This window comes from Microcaecilia unicolor, chromosome 2 (genome assembly GCF_901765095.1).
Source record: "Microcaecilia unicolor chromosome 2, aMicUni1.1, whole genome shotgun sequence".
Classification (NCBI taxonomy): Eukaryota; Metazoa; Chordata; class Amphibia; order Gymnophiona; family Siphonopidae; genus Microcaecilia; species Microcaecilia unicolor.
The window spans coordinates 174855167-174874020 of NC_044032.1; the positions used below are offsets into that span (position 1 = coordinate 174855167).

At 41.8% G+C, this 18854-nt stretch overlaps 1 protein-coding gene across 3 annotated transcripts in view; it reads right to left on the reverse strand.

Annotated features, from left to right (window-relative positions):
• SEMA6A (semaphorin 6A) overlaps positions 1-18854 on the reverse strand; it is a 259483-nt gene that overhangs the window by 13864 nt on the left and 226765 nt on the right. For 2 of the 3 annotated variants that reach the window (XM_030193515.1, XM_030193513.1), the window contains one exon: positions 14206-14361. The exons of the other annotated variant lie outside the window; for it this stretch is intronic. In XM_030193515.1, coding sequence (XP_030049375.1) covers positions 14206-14361 — 156 coding nt within the window. The remainder of the gene's footprint in view (positions 1-14205; positions 14362-18854) is intronic. 3 annotated transcript variants of the gene reach the window in all.

Genomic DNA, 18854 nt, shown 5'->3' on the forward strand with positions numbered 1-18854 from the left:
GGACCCCTAAATGGGTTATCTGTTTAGGGCTGGAGAGTGCCAGCATGGTCGGGGGTCAATCTGTATCATCTGTGTTGACACCCTATCCCCCGGATTCTATAAAGGTTGCCAAAATTTGAGCGCCGATCCCAGATCTGCGCACAAACTAATCAATGATCTATTAACAATCAATAATTAGTGTTAATTGGCACTTCTTTGGGTTTACGTGTGTATCTGCCCTGTGCCCTATTCTATAGAGAAACTGATTTCTTGAATGAGTGTTTTTGGCTTTCTTGTTATTATATTTAATTTTTTTTATTGTACACCACTTAGATCTGTATAAGTTAAGCGATATATCAAGTTCTAATGAAACAAGCATAGCCATAAAATGTGCACCTAAATTTTATAGCACGCAACTCAAAAGGGAGCATGGTCATAGGAGGGGTATGGACGGATCAGGGGCGCTCCCAGAAATTAGGCGTGATGTTATAGAAAAGGGTCACTTATGCACTCATCTGCCATTAGTTGTATGCCAGTATTTACACCAGGTTTTTGAAGGCGTAAGTGCCATGCCCAAAGTTAGGTGCGAGATCCGCATTTATCTAGTATTCTATAAAGGCTGCTCTGTGTACAGCGCCATTTGCAGAATTCTAGTTTAGCCCGGATCTTCCTGGCATCTAACTTTGGGCCAACACACACAGAAGGTGTTCTCTCCACAGAAAAATAACGAAGCAAAGGAAACAGTGGATCCAAATAAGTCCTCTCACAAGTGGTGTCTCCTTAAACAAGTTCTTTATTTCAAATCAATAAAACAACGACCCGACACGAATCGTGTTTCGGCCGTAAAGGCCTGCGTCAGGGGTCTATAAATAAACATAAATACAATCAATGAGCAACATTTAAATCTCATGTGTAACACACATAAATAAAAACATATATATGTATCAAAAAAACATTTATCCATGAAAATGATATAAATATACATACATAGAGGAATGTACCTATTCACTTCCAATTGATACATTACGGCCGAAACACGATTCGTGTCGGGTCGTTGTTTTATTGATTTGAAATAAAGAACTTGTTTAAGGAGACACCACTTGTGAGAGGACTTTTTTGGATCCACTGTTTCCTTATCTAACTTTGGGCGCCATTTATAGAATCCCCCTCCCTCCCCCATATACATAGCTGCCCTGAATATATAGATTAAATGCTGTCACTGGCACTTAATATATATCAGTAAAGGGGCCTTTTCTCAGGCCTTTTGCCATGTGCTGAGAATAGAGAGTGGGACAGGACCATTTAGGGATTGGTCACTGTGTCCGTCAGATTCTAGCAAGACTTCTTGAAAATTGACTTGGGTTTGATTCCCACTGCAGCTCCTTGTGATCTTGGGTAAGTCACTTAACCCTCCATTGCCCCAGGTACAAAAAATGTAGATTGTTAGCTCTCTAGGGACAGAGAAAGTACCTGTATATAACATATACAGCACTGTGTACATCTAGTAGTGCTATAGAAATTTAGTAGTAGCAGAGGGAAAGGTTGTCTCTTGTCTCTGTCTGAGAGTTCTGAGTTGGGGAAGGTAAACTCAGTTTCTTGCCCCCTCTTTCTGCAAGGCAGCAGGAGAGGAGAAGCTGGACTCTTTTTCCTGTGTGTCTTTGAAGCTGGACAGGGAAAGGAAGCCTGTTTTTCTTCTCTAGTGTCCTGTGACGAATGCAGTGGACCCCCAGAAGAATCCTTTTGGTGAAGCTTCTAGTATCCAAAGAAAGTGTTCCTGAGGGATCCACCTTGTGGAATTTTGGAAGGTGAAAAGAAAAACTTTCCCAACTGGAGCGCTTAATCCAGAAGGTCACAAGAGTATGAGGTAGCGAGGAGGAAAAGATTTGCAGAGGAGGGATTCAAGCACTGGGAGTAACACGTGTTACAAAGGTTCATAGGGAGTCGAGGGGTTTAGTAAAGATCAAGAAGGAACCCAAAGGAAAAGAAGGCAGAAAACCAGAAGTAAAAGAATCTAACCCTGTGGTTACAAAATCAGGGAGTTGAGGTCCCATCATCAATATCTTTGTCCAATGGTCAAAGCTTTACAGTCGAATTTGAAACCAGAGTATTAGGGGTCTTGCTTGATTCTTTACTCACCTTCTCTTCGCATATTAATCAGCTATACAAAGTGAGACAGTTACATCTAGTCAGACCATTCTTCGACCAAAAAGCCTTCACACTACTAGTCCAAATGTTAGTCCTACCTCACTTGGATTACTGTAACGCTATATTTCTTGGTATTGTGTCAATATCAGAAAAACCTGCAAATCATACAGAAAACAGCTGCAAGAATAATATTCAGATTGAATAGATATACTAGTGTTTCAACTCATCTAAACAAACTGCACTGGCTTCCCATAGCAGAAAGACTCAGGTTCAAAGCTGCTTGTTTAGTTTTTCAAATCTTACAGGGCTTCACCTCTGAACTGCTGACTAAGACCGCTTCGCTATCCACCTTATAATTGAAAGAGAAAAACGCCTAGATTTCGACCCAAATCGGGAGATAGACGTTTATCTCACAAAAACGAATAAATCGGTATAATGGAAAGCCGATTTTGGACGTTTTCAACTGCACTCCATCGCGGAAGCGTACAAAGTTGACGGGGGTGTGTCGGAGGCATGGTGAAGGTGGAACTGGGGCATGGTTATCGGCCGAGGAGAGATGGGCGCCTTTCGCCGATAATGGAAAAAAAGTATGCGTTTGTAGCTAGAATTTAGGGCACTTTTCCTGGACCCTGTTTTTTCACGAATAAGGTCCCAAAAAGTGCCCTAAATGACCAGATTACCCCCAGAGGGAATCGGGGATGACCTCCCCTGACTCCCCCAGTGGTCACTAACCCCCTCCCACCACAAAAAATGATGTTTCACAACTTTTTATTTTCACCCTCAAATGTCATACCCACCTCCCTGGCAGCAGTATGCAGATCCCTGGAGCAGTTGTTAGGGGGTGCAGTGGACTTCAGGCAGGTGGACCCAGGCCCACCCCCTCCCCTACCTGTTACAATTGTGCTGCTTAATGCTTAGTCGTCCAACCCCCCCAAACCCACTGTACCCACATGTAGGTGCCCCCTTCACCCCTTAGGGCTATAGTAATGGTGTAGACTTGTGGGCAGTGGGTTTTGAGGGGGATTTGGGGGGCTCAACACACAAGGGAAGGGTGCTATGCACCTGGGACCTCTTTTACCTTTTTTTTTGTTTTTGTAAAAGTGCCCCCTAGGGTGCCCGGTTGGTGTCCTGGCATGTGAGGGGGACCAGTGCACTACGAATCCTGGCCCCTCCCACGAACAAATGCCTTGGATTTATTCATTTTTGAGCTGGGCGCTTTCATTTTCCATTATCACTGAAAAACAAAAACGCCCAGCTCACAAATTGTCGAATGAAACATGGACGTCTACTTTTTTTTCGAAAATACGGTTCGGTCCGCCCCTTCACGGACCCGTTCTCGGAGATAAATGCCCATGGAGATAGACGTTTTCGTTCAATTATGCCCCTCCACATCTGGTCCAATCTAACAGACTGGAACAACTAATGCTAGCATCACCATTTCAAAAGACAATTTGAAATCAGAAGATTTTCAGCTCTCTATTCTCCGTACTTGGGATTCAAAATATGGAACTCTCTACCTCTTCCCATCAGAACAGAAAACAGCTACCTCAACTTCAGGAAGAGGCTAAAAACCTTTCTCTTCCCAAAGTCTGCTTCATAATAATCCATCATGACTTTTACATCCTTTAATGTTTTTAGTCTCATGCATTATCCAATGGTCTCTAACGTTTCTCATACCTCACACTAACACTATCTGCTTTTGTCTCACCTAGAATGTAAACCGCACTGAACCCTGGAAAGGGGATATTAGCGATATACAAAAATTGAATTGAATTTATTCTGCTTTATTATATTTATATGCTATGTTGCACTGACTGTTTGCTTTGAAGAAAATGTATTCAGTGAAGGCTTTTATTTTGGAACAGTCTGAAATGTCTCCCTAAATGAGAGCTGGTATAGCTTGGACCCTTCCCCCATCAGAGAATCCACTGGAGAAAGTTCCAGGTCTCTTTCCCTGGGCTACGAGAGCATCTAGTCTAACATGAGAACCTAGAAGAGGGTCTATAAATGTATTCCTTATAGAGGAATATGGACATATAGAAATCATATCGCTTTCAAAAGCATTGCTAAATACTGCATTCTGAATCATTTGTTGGCACAAGTACCACACCCAGTCCAATCACTGTGGCCACATGAAATGTGAAATGAGAGCGCTCTGTGGTTCCCAGCAGGAAGCTGCCTTTCTCCTACTGTAATGCGGACCAGATGGTAACATAATAAAACTAAATATTGGCACATACAGACGTGGACATAAAGTGTGTGCTCAATTACAGATGAAGATCTTTAGTTTCTGGAACTCCTAATTGCCTCGAAAAGACTCAATGACTGAATGTGTCATGTTAGCAGAGAAGCAGCCAATAAGTTGCACACGCTGTGGGTGTCGTAGCTATTTCGAGTCTCACATCTTGAAACAATGCTCACTGCGGGCTGTGTGTTATTCAGCCCACTTCCATTTCTACCAGCACCATCATCGCCACCTTTTCAGAATATTTTCTCTTTCATGTGGTGCCAAGCACAGTTGCATGTGGAAAGGACACGAGGAGAACTCTTTGCTCCATTACTCATGTTACAGTGTGGTATTTTTCTTCCTTCCAGACCTTTCAGGGTGTGCTGTCATTCTGCTGCCCATTTAGGACAGACACCTACACATTTAGAGGTCTCATCAGGTAACTCCTGTAAACCGAAGAGAGGCTCTGCACATTATTTCACAAACCCTCTACCACTAATTTAGGGGTCCTTTTACAAAGGCATGGTAAAAAGTGGACTGCATTAGTGTAGGCGCGGGTTTTGAGCGCGCACAGAATTATTTTTCAGCGCACCTACCAAAAATGCCTTTTTAAAATTTTTGCCGAAAATGGACATACGGCAAAATCAAAATTGCCGCGTGTCCATTTTGGGTCTCAGACCTTACTGACAGCCATAGACCTAGTGGTAAAGAATTTGGGCGGTAATGACCTACGCGTGTCAGATGCCACTTGGCACGCGCCAGGAAATAAAACATATACACGCACCAAAAATGAAATTACCACAAGAGTCACGTGGTAGTAGGGCGGTAAGTCCATTTTGGCCCACGTTGGGCATGCATAGAGCCTTACGTGGCTTAGTAAAAGGGGCCCTTAAATTGTTATCAATCTACCTGAATTGTCAGTCATGTGCTACAGTTGCAGTTTTTCAAACTGATATTAGATTGTTTGGTTTTTTTTTTCCTTTTCACATATTATGTGGAAGTGTATGGTAAGCTGTTTAAATTATAGGGAGACTATCCCCCACAGAGCCTCTCTCCACAGGGTGCAGCAGCTGGAGGAGAGAGAGTTTCTCTTGTTAAAGAACAAGGTAAACAGAATGAGCTTCTTACTAAATCTGTCTGTGGCACTGCATTTTCACATCAATTTCTCTGTACTTTTTCAGTAAAAGGAAGGAAAAGAAATACAGAACTTTAAGAACAGCTGAGCCCCTCTCATCCATTTTAACATAGCACAACAATTTGATCCCTCTCTGAGCCGACCAACTAAAAGTCCTATCCTGGGGATAGGAGAGAATCAAGCTTCCTCTTCACTAGAAGCAACTGCGTTGATCCAAATATTCCCAATGGGCCAGATTCTATATATGGTTCCTAAAAAATCGACACGGTAAATATTTTCGCATATTTTATAAGTGGCGCCTAGATTTAGAAGCAGTATATAGAATATGCTTAAGTGGAAATCCTAGCACCTAAAACAATGCGTGTCCTTTTAGGACAATGAGAATGTAGCCTAAATCCCTGTGCGTAGATTTACACACAGTGGGCCATATTTTAAAACTGCACACGTAAATTTTGGAATGCCCATTTCCCTGCCCATAGCCATGCTCCTTTTGAACTGCGCACATTAGAATTTAGGCACAATTCGTTACAGAATATGCTTAGCAAGTTGTGCGCATAAATTCTAATTATTGCCAATTAGTGCTCATTATTGATTGTTAAGCACTGTTATCAATGCTGATTAGCTTGTTAAACCAATTAAGTTACACATTATTGAATATGCCTGTATTTTGGCGAAGATCTCTAAGCACGCTATATAGAATCTGGGGGAATACACCTAACCAACTTGTTAAACTATGAGTTAAATGTGGCCCAGCTTGTGCCACTTCACCCAGTTCAGAGATAAAAGTGGTTCTGGTGTGGGTTAAATGAAAGAACTACCTAGAGCAGGTGCATCTTCCTGCCTAGGGGCTAACTTGAGCCCCTTTGCTTTGAAAACGCATACTAGCTCAATTAAAAACTCCAACTGTCAAGCACGCCAAACCAGAGTCAATGGTAACACTTTGGATTGCAGTTCACTTTGGATCCCAGAAATCTCAGCAATCTGGAGAAAAATCAAAGCCAGGATGAGGCTGCCCAAGCAGAGATGCAGATGGCTCTACCCCATCCAACCAGAAATATAAGGCAGCTCAGGCTACTGTGAAGGGGAGGTGCATACACCGGAGAAGGAAGACCGATGATTTTTGCCCAAACTGAACACTAACTCCTGGATTCTATATAGCACGCCTAGCGTTCTGCCCTGAAATCCAAGCGTATTCTATAACAATGCGCATAACTTAATTGGCTTAATAAGCTAATCAGCATTGATAACAGCACTTCAGAAGGAATAATGAGCACTAATTGGCAATAATTAGAATTTACTCGCAGAATTCGCTAAGCGTATTCTGAAACACACTGCAGCTAACTTCTAATGCACACAGGCAAAAATGGGTATGGTCATGGGCGAGAAAATGGGCATTTCGCGGGCATTCCAAAATATACGTGTGTAGTTATAAAACATGGCCCAGTGCGCCTAAAACTACGTGCTGGCATACCCTACCGATCCAACCTAAATGCCTGATCTCTGCAACACAACAAAAAGTATGTAATGATCATATCACAACTCTTCTGCTGATTGTTCCACATGAACTTTTTATTACCACAACATCACTTTGTATTTGTTCACACCGGAGTCTGCAAATGCCTCTCCAGTACTAAGTAAGCCACAGTGAGCCTGCAAATAGGTGGGTAAATGCGGGATACAAATGTAACATAAATAAAATAAATACATATGCTTTCATTGGCGTAAATTGATGTGTGTAGTTTTAGATGCTGGAATATCAACTAAGCGCATTCTATATACCGCACCTAAATCTAGGAGCTGCTTATAGAATTCAATTAGGTGGAAATGTTTTCCGCACTGATTTTTTAGGCGCCATATATAGAATCTCCCCTTAATGGGTATAACATGGAATACTATAACTGTGTGCATGCAGTTATGTACACTTTACACGTGTAAGCACACAGAAAAGCGCCACTTGGGTGCATATATGCAGTACGTAACATGATCTATGCTGGCTTAACCCAATCTGAATTAAAATGGTTACAATCCCTTCAAAATACCACCACCTGCTTTATATGTCGAGCAAAAAGACAGGACCATATTACACCACTTCTGAAACAACTTCATTAGCTTCCTGATACGTTATCAGATTCAGTTCAAAATAATGAGCCTGACTTTCAAAACACTTCACTCTGGCACTCCTGATTACCTGTCATCTCTCATCATCCCGTACACTCCTTCCCGGATTTTGCGTGCCCTGAACAATCACCATCTGGTTCTCCCAAATCCCTCTCAGGCTAAATTGGAGAGCCCAAGGAATAGCGCATTTCATTGTTTGGCCCCTAGTCTCTGGAATGACTTACCCTTTCCTTCTGCACTGTGAGCAAAACTACAACAACAACAAACTTTTAAAAAGCCATTATTGCACCAATGCTTTTGAATCACAACAGAGAGCCTCACGGCTATTCCTAGTCTGCAGAATATGGCCGGGTTTCCCAAGTCTAGTCCTGGAGTACCCCTTGCCAGTCAGGTTTTCAGAATATCCATAATGAATATGCATGAAGAGATTTGCATATAATAGAGGCAGAGTATGCAAATCAAGATCATGCATATTCATTGTGGATATCCTGAAGCCTTGGGAAACACTGGAAAATGGTGACTAATCTGTTTTAATCTCCTATCATGAGTCTGTTGTGATTGAGTCTATCCTATAGTACAATGGAGTTCCTTTCCTACCTTTTAATTTGTATTTTTAGTTGTGAATTGTTCACTGCTTTGACTTGCAGCGCAAATGAAGCAATATAGCAAATTTTCAATAAAGCATATATGCAGTAAGCTCTATTCTATAAGATATCATTTAGGTGCTATAGCATGTAACTGCCGGTGCATACACATGGCCGGAGCATGGGCAAGTCTCCAACATACATACACAACTTGTAGAATACTATGGTGCTCATTTTCGAAGCAGATGGATGTCTCAAAATGGCCAAAAAAAAAATGGCCATCTGCCAAAAATGTCCAAATCATGATTTCTAAAAGCAGAATTTGGACGTTTTTATACTGCAGTTTGTCCAAATAGTCAGGGGGTATGTTGGAGGCGTATTTGGGCAGGACTAGGGTGGGCCCAAAATCAGGATGTCTTTCAGCGATAATGGAACAGGAAGAAACATCCAAGGCAACAAAGAAGGATGTTTTTATCTAGACCTGTTTCAGTCATATCCAGGATATAAAAAGGTGCCCTGATTGAGCAGCTGACCACTGGAAGGATGAAGGCATGACCCCTCCATCTCCCAGTGGTTACTGACCCCCTTCCATCCCCCTAAGAAGTGAAAATGACAGTGGATACCAGGCTCTATGACAGGTATTACGGCCATTCCCAATAGAGCAGCAAGCAAATGTTAGGGGCTCTGAGGCATCTCTTCTTATTCTGCTATACTCTGTTGTATTACACTTATAAAAGGGGTCCTTTTACAAAGGCACGCTGAAAAATGTCCTGCGGTAGTGTAGGCGCGGGTTTTGGGCACGCGCAGAATCATTTTTCAGCACATCTATTAAAAGGCCTTTTTTTGCCAAAAATGGACGTACGGCCATATCAAAATTGCCTCGCGTCCATTTTGGGTCTGAGATCTTACCGCCAGCCATAGACCTAGCGGTAAAGAATTTGGGCAGTAATGACCAATGCATGTCAGATGCCACTTGGCATGCGTCCACTACGCACGCCAGAAAATAAAAAATATTTTTCAGACGCGTGTAGCGGATACGTGCCAGAAAATAAAAATATATTTTTCAGATGCGCGTAGCGGACATGCGCCAAAAATGAAATTACCGCAAGAGCCACATGGTAGTCGGGTGGTAACTCCATTTTGGCACATGTTGGACACACGTAGGCACCTACGCGGCTTAGTAAAAGGGGCCCTAAATTTTAAGCAAAATTCTGTATCCAAATCTAATGCCTTTATATAGTGAGAGTTCTCTGCTACACAAAACTGATGAATTACAAATAAAAGCTTACTGCATCCCGGTAACTATTTACATGCACAATCCCATGAAATTCTTTTTGTCTTGTAAAGGACTGAAAATGTAAAAATGTATGACTTTTTTTAATGATACTACCCTTTGTGGGCAAACAGGGTACAGCTGTACTAATTAAAGATCCTTTTTATTAAATGTCCCAGATGTGTAATTAATAAGATGGTGCCCTGTACATCATACTCTCTGAGGACACAGAAAAGAACTATCAAGATGACACAGAACAGTGTTCTGTTTACTGTGGAAACAGGCTGAAATTTTACAAATGTTGGATATGTGGGTGAGGTTGTTAAAAATACCACATTTTAAGTCTTCTCAGTAGCAAAGGGTTTTAGAGCTGATACTTCATAGCAGCAAATAGAATCCTGCTCACCTTCTTTTTAATTTAATACAAAATGGCCATTCTTAAAAATAAAGTCAATAATCTAAAGGACACGTTGCATAACATTTTTTTTTCAATAAAATGGAGACTGCAGAAACAATGATTTTCCTTTTTTCCCCCCAAATGTTTTATGAAAAGGCACTAGACAAATCTCTTTGAGAACACAAGGTCTTCCCATGTGAATTTAATCTATTCCAAGATACCAGTCACAGCTTCTCCTCCAATGAAGGAAGCGGCAGAAAGAAATGGCAGCAATCCAGCAAAGTGAAAGACCGGACTGAATCTAATTTATCGAGTCTGTTATGAAAGAACGGACTGGGGAGGCTCCAGACATCCAAGGACCGGGAGACAGAAAAAGGGGGGAAGCTGGCTGGGCTTCTGCTAATGAAGGACCTGAGAAGCACATCTATAGAAAGGCAGGAAGGGGCAAGAGGCTGGGTCCTTTCTTCATTTGCTCTCCATGGAAGAGTTCTTTTTTTAAAAATCTATTAACTTTTGTTAGTATGCTTGTACATATATCGAAGCAGTGCAGCAATCCAGTACTTACAGGATAAGGCCTTGGAAGCATTCACAGATGGATATGTGGGTAGGTAGCTTTTAGCTTTGGGGGGAACGAGAGATGGAGGGATACTACATACAATGGCAGCAGAAGAGGGTTATGCTGAAAAGGGAGGGTTAGCTCCTTCTTTTTAAAAAAAAAAAACTTTACAAAGGTAAAAGGCATTCAGAGTTGAAGGAACACCAAAAAGCATAGCAAAGAATAAAAACAATTATACTCCGGAATTGTTGTTGCTATTTTTTGTTTAAATTAATATGATTATTATTTTACAGCCTGCAGTTAATCATTGCCAATTGATGTCAGATTTAGCAAGAACTCATAGTCAAGACGTGAGTCTCAAAAGGCAGACAGACATCAGTAAGGTGTACTGCTGTCAGGATAGCGCCATTTAGCTGTTTTTGCGGTGTCTCGGCAATTCCGGAGTATATGCAAGCTATTCAAGTTGTTGCACACAAATGTCACATCCCATGAGACATCCCACTTAAAGGTACCCTTCACTTCCCCCTCCATCCTGCACTACAGGTGCTCCTGGAGATGCTTGGACCGACTCTACATCTAAACATATGGATGTGACATTACTGAAGCACCAATGTCACGGGAAATAAAGAAGCAAGTGGGATTAAGAACCAGTGCACAGAGAACACTCACCAGAAGCAAGGAAAAGAAAAATAAAAATAAGAAAAAGGAAACATCTTTAAAAAGGAATAACACAATCACTACATTACACCACACAGCACTTTGCAGAACAAAAATGAATCAAATCAAATTCAACCAAGTAAAGAAAATTTTCAACCTTTGCAAAAGTGAAAAAAAAAAGTCCAGTATAAAAGAACAGCAAAGCTTCCCTTGTATTTTCAGACTCCTTGTCTCTCCTCTTCCGACTGCTTTTTCTTGCAACTCTGTTGTCGGACAGAGGCAGTCAACAAGGAGTCAAGAGCACACGGATGCATAGTGATGAGTAACACTCATGCAGTCACCTCTGCCACCATTGTTTTGCGAGTGTATACACTGCTTCCAGCTTGGCCAGGGTTAATAAATAAGTCCATGAGGAATACACAAAATTCAAACCTGAAAGAACTGAGATTTGTTTCTTTAGGGAAGGTGATCCTTCAGAGCAGAACAGGAACCCATTCAGTGTTCTGGAGTGAAGAACCATTTCCACCATCCCCCAATCGTACTTTCCGTTCAGGTTTTTGTTTTGTTTTTTTTAGATTTGGTTTGTATTTATTTGTCTGTAAGACCTATTGGCATGGAAATTGCATCCTCAATTTGCCATGAATATGAAACCACACATAACAAATAATGGAATTTGACCTTCCCAAAAAGCTGAGTTGATCCTCACCAGCAAATTGCAAAAAGAGACATTATAGACTCCACTTATAGAGACTCTTCCCTACTTTGCCATTTCCCACTAACAAAAGAAAGGGTTGAAGAAATATGGTCTACTGATTCCTTGGAAAGAGCTGTGCAAAACAGCTGGGTTAAACTCCCAGACCCAGCTTTTCTCCCTGGACTGGCTGGGGCTGAAGAGGCTGCAGGGGCAGCATTCACCGATCCCAGTGAGAAAGAAGTCACCGTCATTGCTCCACAGTGACACCAACTGGCTGGAACTAGGAGAGAGCCCTTGCACTTGCTAGTCAAAGGGGTCCTTTTACTAAGGTGCACCGAAAAATGGCCTGCACTGTTGTAGACACGTGTATTGGACGCACGCAGGTCCATTTTTCAGTGCACCTGCAAAAAAGGCCTTTTTTGGGGGCCAAAAATGGACGTGCGGCAAAATGAAAATGGGCGTGTGTCCATTTTGGGCCTGAGACCTTACCACCACCCATTCGCTTAGAAGTAAGGTTTCATGCGTTAACCGGGTGGCAATCTTCAGCACGCATACAATGCCGATTACCGCCCGGTTAGCACCACGTGCCGGAAATTTTCCAGGGCGCGTAGTGGGTGCACGTAAAAAATGAAATTACCGCCGGGCCACATGGTAGCCAGGTGTTGGTTCTGAATTGGCGCACGTTGGGTGCACGTAGGCGCCTACGCAGCTTAGTAAAAGGGTCCCTTAGTGATTTAACTGGGTAGGAGAGGTTTCTGCCCAGTTAAATTACATTGAGAGGGGAGGGAGCAGATATTCAGCGGCACTTAACCAGACAGTGCAGCTGAATATCTGTTCTGACCACCACAGCACTCTCCGGTTAGTACTGGGGCAGTCCAGAGCAGAATTGGGGCGGTGCCAGGAGTTATGCGGGCATGGTAATATTCAGTGCTGATGCCCATATAGTTAACTGTGCAAGTCCTAATATTGCCCAGTTATCTATGTGGGTACAGCACTGGTTATCAACTGCCAAAACCCCGACAGTCAGTGCTAGTGCCTGGAGTGGGCCTGGCACTCAGTATCCTAGTCTAGGTTAGCTGGTGCTGGTCAGTTTGGGCTAAGCTCTGGTGTCTGTTCAGTTATAATGCAGACTTCTAGAACTAGTTACGGTATCAGAGCAAAAGCACAGGGAGGAGGGAGGAAGCTGCGATAGCTTTTATTGAACTAGTCTAAGAACTGCCTAGCAAAATTATTCATTCAGGGGCCTTTTTACTAAAGGGTTGCCGCGCTGCATCCTGGAACTACAGCAGGCCCAAAGCAACCTCCGGCGTGTGCCATTTCTGGCACAACGTAAACTTTTTTACCAGGACGCTAACCCGGCAGTAACAGGCAGCACCACGCGTTTCCCGTTTACCGCCGGAGCCCTTACTGCCACCTCATTGGGTGACAGTATGTGCTCCCCACTGCATGGCCACATGGTAAGAGTAATCTTAACGCATGGCCATTTTTTTCTTAGGGCCTTTTTACCCACTGCAGGAAAAAGGGCCCTGGCATGCAGGATAAATGGCCCTGCTGCTACCGCAGGGCCCTTTTTTACTGCAGTATGGTAAAAGGACCCCTCAATACAGATACAAAAAAGCAGCATAGAATTTTCCTCTAACCATCCTCTAGCTATTTGCATCTGAGGGCAGCCTGTAAGTCAGGCTGCTGCTGCTTGGAAAAGAGAACTCACTATGAGTGAGTTTTATTCTGAGTGCTGCACTGCATTGCACTAATCAGATACGGAAAACATTGGACGACTCCTGCTAGTTTTATGTTAAGTCCCTGACGCCGCCCCTGTGAAGGCAAAACATGGCCATGTTGGGCGGTTAAAGGAAAACTGTATGCTGTTTTTATAGATCTGCATTGAATAAATATCATTTTATTTTACTACGTGGGTCTGCTCTTCTTTTTTGCTGTTCTGGATTTTGCAGACTGCTTGCCTATGTGCTATTTGGCGTATTTTTTTTCAGCACCAATTTTTTAGGTGTTATATTTAGAATCTAGTCCATTATGAGTTGCAGAACATGCAACTATATTAGACAAAGATTCAATACTTAAACAGTACCAGTAGCACTCGTAACGTAAAATGATTCCCTCTCAGTCTCTGCGTGGTTTGTCAGCATTCCTTTGAAGTCCTTTCTTCTTAAACAAAGCAAAGATTACACACAAGCATGCACAGTGTACCATATATTTGTTTTCTGTGGTTTCCATAGTCCGTGAATAATCTATGTGCAAGATCAGTCATTTAGTTTTTGCTGTTGTTGTTTTACTTTTTTTTTTATAAGCCTTTAATTAGAGCATAGGAGGTTTTATTACATTTCGCCAACAATCCAGCTGGAAGCAGTTATACTGCAGTTTCCCTCCCGAGACCCATCCCCCTCCCCTGCTAGTATCATTGGAGTGATTTCCAAGGCCTTACCCTTCTTGTCTTGGTGATTATGGGATGAGATTGCCATGTGTGGATCTGTGTTCTCAGATGAGTCCAGTGGGTCCTTCCACTCCAGCATGTGTCCCTTACCATCGTACCCCTCTCCGGAATGCAAAGTGGTGGTGGGAAAGAGGGACTTGGAGTGGCCTGTTTCAGCATAAGCACAGTTAGAAGAATGACACACAACTCTTGCTGAATAATACAAAAGGCATCACTGTATGCACAAACGTTCATGATTCCGTAAAACTCTCACCCCCCAGAAAAATGTCACGTTGAAAAAAAAGGCTTAAGGGCAATCTCTGAATTTAAAGGACATGCACTGTCCACTGTTTGATAAGTGAGGAAACAATTCTCTTCAACAGAAAGGAAGGACACAGCTGAGTGCGAGAAGCAGCTCAGATCATTTATCATCGTACCTAGTTTAACGCTCTACTCTGAACTGAGGTCAATCTGTCCTGGTGAAAATAACATATGGCTTCATAAATGTACTGAAAATGAATGAAATTGGATTGAGAGAGGAGAAGCCTTACGGCAAAGAGCTATGGAATGACTGCGAGCAATGTTATGCTACAGCACACGCTGATTGCTGCTATGTTATGTCCTCACGTCCCCTCCCCAGTTGCAGAACAATTACTTATATGTAGGGATTTTGACTTTAGATTTTAAACAATAGACAGTGATAAAACACCCACGATGTAAAAAAAATAAATAAAAAGATGTGTTTATTAGATAAACACTGGAAAACCATCACTCCCCCCCCCCCCCAGTGCTCTCTCACCCCCTCCTCTGGCTTGTCTTGTTTTCATGCCTTTTCCGGAGTGGAGGATACCGATGTGATTCCACCAGAAAAGGTATGTAGCAGTAGTACTTGTGGCATGAGAACTCCAGTAAACACTGGTATTTTGTTAACTCAAAGAACTCCTAGTTAGCTGGAAAATAAATACCTACATTTGCAATTTATAGGGTGAAGTGAAAGCTGAGGGAGATCTGTTTGTGTGTCAGCCATACCATGATCCCACAGCTGCAGTGAATCCAAGATACTGATGACATTTGTAGTCATCCTGGGGCCTGATAAGCCTGGGACAGTCTTGGTGTGCAACTGCAGGGGTGTAACCAAAGGGGAGCACTGCCCCTTGGAGCCCAGAAGAAGTAGAGTTGCTTGGTTACTCTGCTGGAGCAGTGATTAAAGATTTTGAGATAGTTTTTTTTATGTTATCATTACTGATGATTGGTTTTCCTTATGATGTGCAAACAGATGGTCAAACCTAAAGACTCAGCTTTTTCTTTGTCCTCCTCAATTGGTCCAATAGACAACTTTGTTCTGGTTTAGCAGGTGACTTGTATTTTTTTCTATCTCTGGGTAACTCTGAACACTCTGCTTTGCCCAGTTTGGGATCTCAGCTGGTCTCCCTATCATCTGGAGATTCTCTAGATATTCTGCCTACTGGTAGCATCTATTAAGTGATGGTGCCAACAGTGGTAGTGTCTCAGAAGTATGGATAATCAACAGAAATAAAACAAAATAAAACATGGAAAAGAAAATAAGATGATACATTTTTTATTGGACATAACTTAATACATTTCTTGATTAGCTTTCGAAGGTTGCCCTTCTTCGTTAGATCTGACGAAGAAGGGCAACCTTCGAAAGCTAATCAAGAAATTCCAGATTTGATGGGACTGAACCCTAAACCTGGAGCTATTGGTACAGAATCTGAGTCCAATCTATGCATACAACAAAGCTGTCTAGAAGGCCAACGTACTAATGAGTCAATAATATGTGAAAAATGTTCTGCATGTCTGGCTCATTTAAACAATAGGGATATACAGTTTATTTGTTGCTTCATGTCTGCACTAAAGCTTGTGCAAAATCAAAGACGTTACTGTAAAAGTATTTAATTACTCCTTGTTGAGGTGTAATTAAGTTTTGCAAAATAATTTGAACTGATTTGCATGATTTTTCAGCTCACTAGTGATTTTAAACAAGTTTCTCAATTCCAAAACTATGCAGGCTAAAACAGCAAATAGCATTTGTTGAAATCTGCATATGTTATTATGTGCTTTATTTTCTGTTTTTTAACATCTATAAATGAATTTGCAAAGCTATGAGCAGCTTAAAATAGGTGTCTCTCAGCTAGTAAACCAGAGGGGGTGATCACAAGTAAATCTCCATATCACTGGACTATTCCAAAATGACATATTGTGATGTCATATGGCATACTGCGCCAGTTATGCAATTCAGCAATGCAGCACAATAGAGACCAAAGTGAAATCTTCATGACTTACCTCCCTAAGCTGCGCTAGCGGCAGCCACGCGGCAATGCCTACACAGCCCATTGGGCTGTGCTGGCATTGCCGCACGGCATAAACAGGGGGGTTAATATGAAAGATTGGAAATGAGCACAAATACAATAATTCAGCTCTAGTTTTTGTGTTTTGATGGACTGTCCAGAAAAAAATGCAAGCTTAAAAAAATGAACACTTTCTGCATACAAAACTGAAGGACCATTCCATCTGGGATTGCTTTAAGATGTGCTCATGATTACTGGCCATGTTGCTCATACAGGTTTCTTCACACCCCGAGGAGATTTTAGAGAGTTTGACAATCCATTTTTGATAGGACTTTGAATGCATCTGAAGATGACTAGGTAGTGTGCTTAGCAGGCGTGTTTGACCTTGCTTGCAAGAAAAGGGCTTTCTGGCCATGACAGAAGCAACATGGAAAAGAAAAACAAAGAGCAGGGGTGGATCAAATAGTCTTGCAGCCAGAAGTAAGATGCAATAAACTTTATTCAGCACCACTCGTGTATATGACCTGACACGGAGCGGTGTTTCGACGAGACATGCCCGTCTGCTTCAGGGGTCTTACACTTACACTGCAAGACTGTTTGGTTTCCCCTACTGTTTGGTTTTTTTTCTTGGATTTTACATAGGGTTTTTTTTTTACCTTTACCTCTGGGTTTTGTTTTAGAAGCAACATGGGAATAGGCAAGGTCAGAAACCTGCTTTGTGTAAGCTGATTCCATAGGTAGTCTAGCGGCTGCTTGACAAAGATGAAATGCTGATGATGTCAACATCTTCCCCTTTTGGTGTTGATGGGTAATGATTTAAAGGATCCCCTATGCTGATTATTTTGTTTTCTTTTCAAAGACTATTAATAGTGTCTCTGCTTCATATGCTTTGAGCAGAGTCTGTGATTTACGGTGTCAGTTCACATGTGACAGCGCTTTTGGCGGTGTGTAACAGGTGACTCGAATACAACCATCTCTCTTGTCTGACTGGCATGTTTTGCAAAAGAACATGCTGGATCAGCTGTGGTGTGACTAAGAGTTCAACCTTGAGAAGTTACAGCTAATCACTACAGTGATTAATGTAGCACTACACCCCAAGCTGAGGGACTGCAATGATAAGGGCATTGCATTGTGCTTATCCATCATGACAGGAAGCATGGTTCCATTGTCAGTCTTCAGTACTTCAAATTAGAGTGTTTTTCTCATTTTTGCTTCACTAGAAGAAGATGCTAAGTAGATTATCTACTACAGCTATCCAGAAAACCACATAGCTCAGCTGCAATTATTGGTAGCATATAAATGAATAGGTTCCTCTCCAAACTATTTTGCTTAGACTTCCAACAACTCTTCTTTTTGGCCAATTCAAATGCTATCTGGGCAGATCCACATAATTAAACCCAGAACATTCCAAGGCAGAGAACAGAACAGGATCCTGAGAAGGGAAAAGAGCTGGGAAGACCTTTTCCCTAAGGGGGCACATTTGACAGTTATGAGGAAAAGTGCCTTTTCCATAGCGAGATGTCAGCCATTAGCTTTACGAGAGAAATTGGACTATTTAGCATTCCGGAAGATGCTGAGTGCCCAACTGTTTGTCCAAAGCATTTGGTGAAGCCAGTTGGGAGTCTGGGTATGAAAGAGAACCCAATTTATGAGGCTGAATTTGCTTTCTGCTGTGTTGTGGTCTGTTCGTTCTTTATTTTTACAACCAACTGTTCATATGTACGTCTGCCTTGTCAGATGATATCTTTATATGTGATAAATTGTAATCTGCATTGAATGACTTCATTAAGTTTGTGGAATATAAATGCCAATAAAGAAATAAATAAATAAACAAAATATAATTTTTGTCTGCTTGTGTGCTCACTGATCATTAATAACATTACGAGTATGGCAAACACTATGGTCATTACAAAGAATTGTTTAAAGGGGAAAAGACCGCTGAAAAGCCAGATTGTAGGTTAGTGAAATTTCTAGTAATTTTACTAGTCTAAAATCTGGCTTTTCTGAGGCCTTTTATCCTTTAAGTAGTTCTTCATAATGACCATAGCAGTTCACTAGCATTGGAGGTACTTTTAAAATCTGTTTTGGACAAATACATCCAGGGCAGCGAATGTCCTGATACAGTGTCATCTGCTACTAATTCCCCACAGAGAAATTTCCTGATCCATTTGCTACTGATAAATAGTTGGCAATAGAAAACTATGTAGTTCAAGGTGCCAAAAAAAAAAAAAATCCCTACAAATGGAAAATCATGGTTATGCTATAAGAGGAAATTAGCTTGTGCCTGACAAAAATGAGTCTAACCACTCAAGTACGGAGATATCATTTTGCAAATTACATACATGCTGGGCT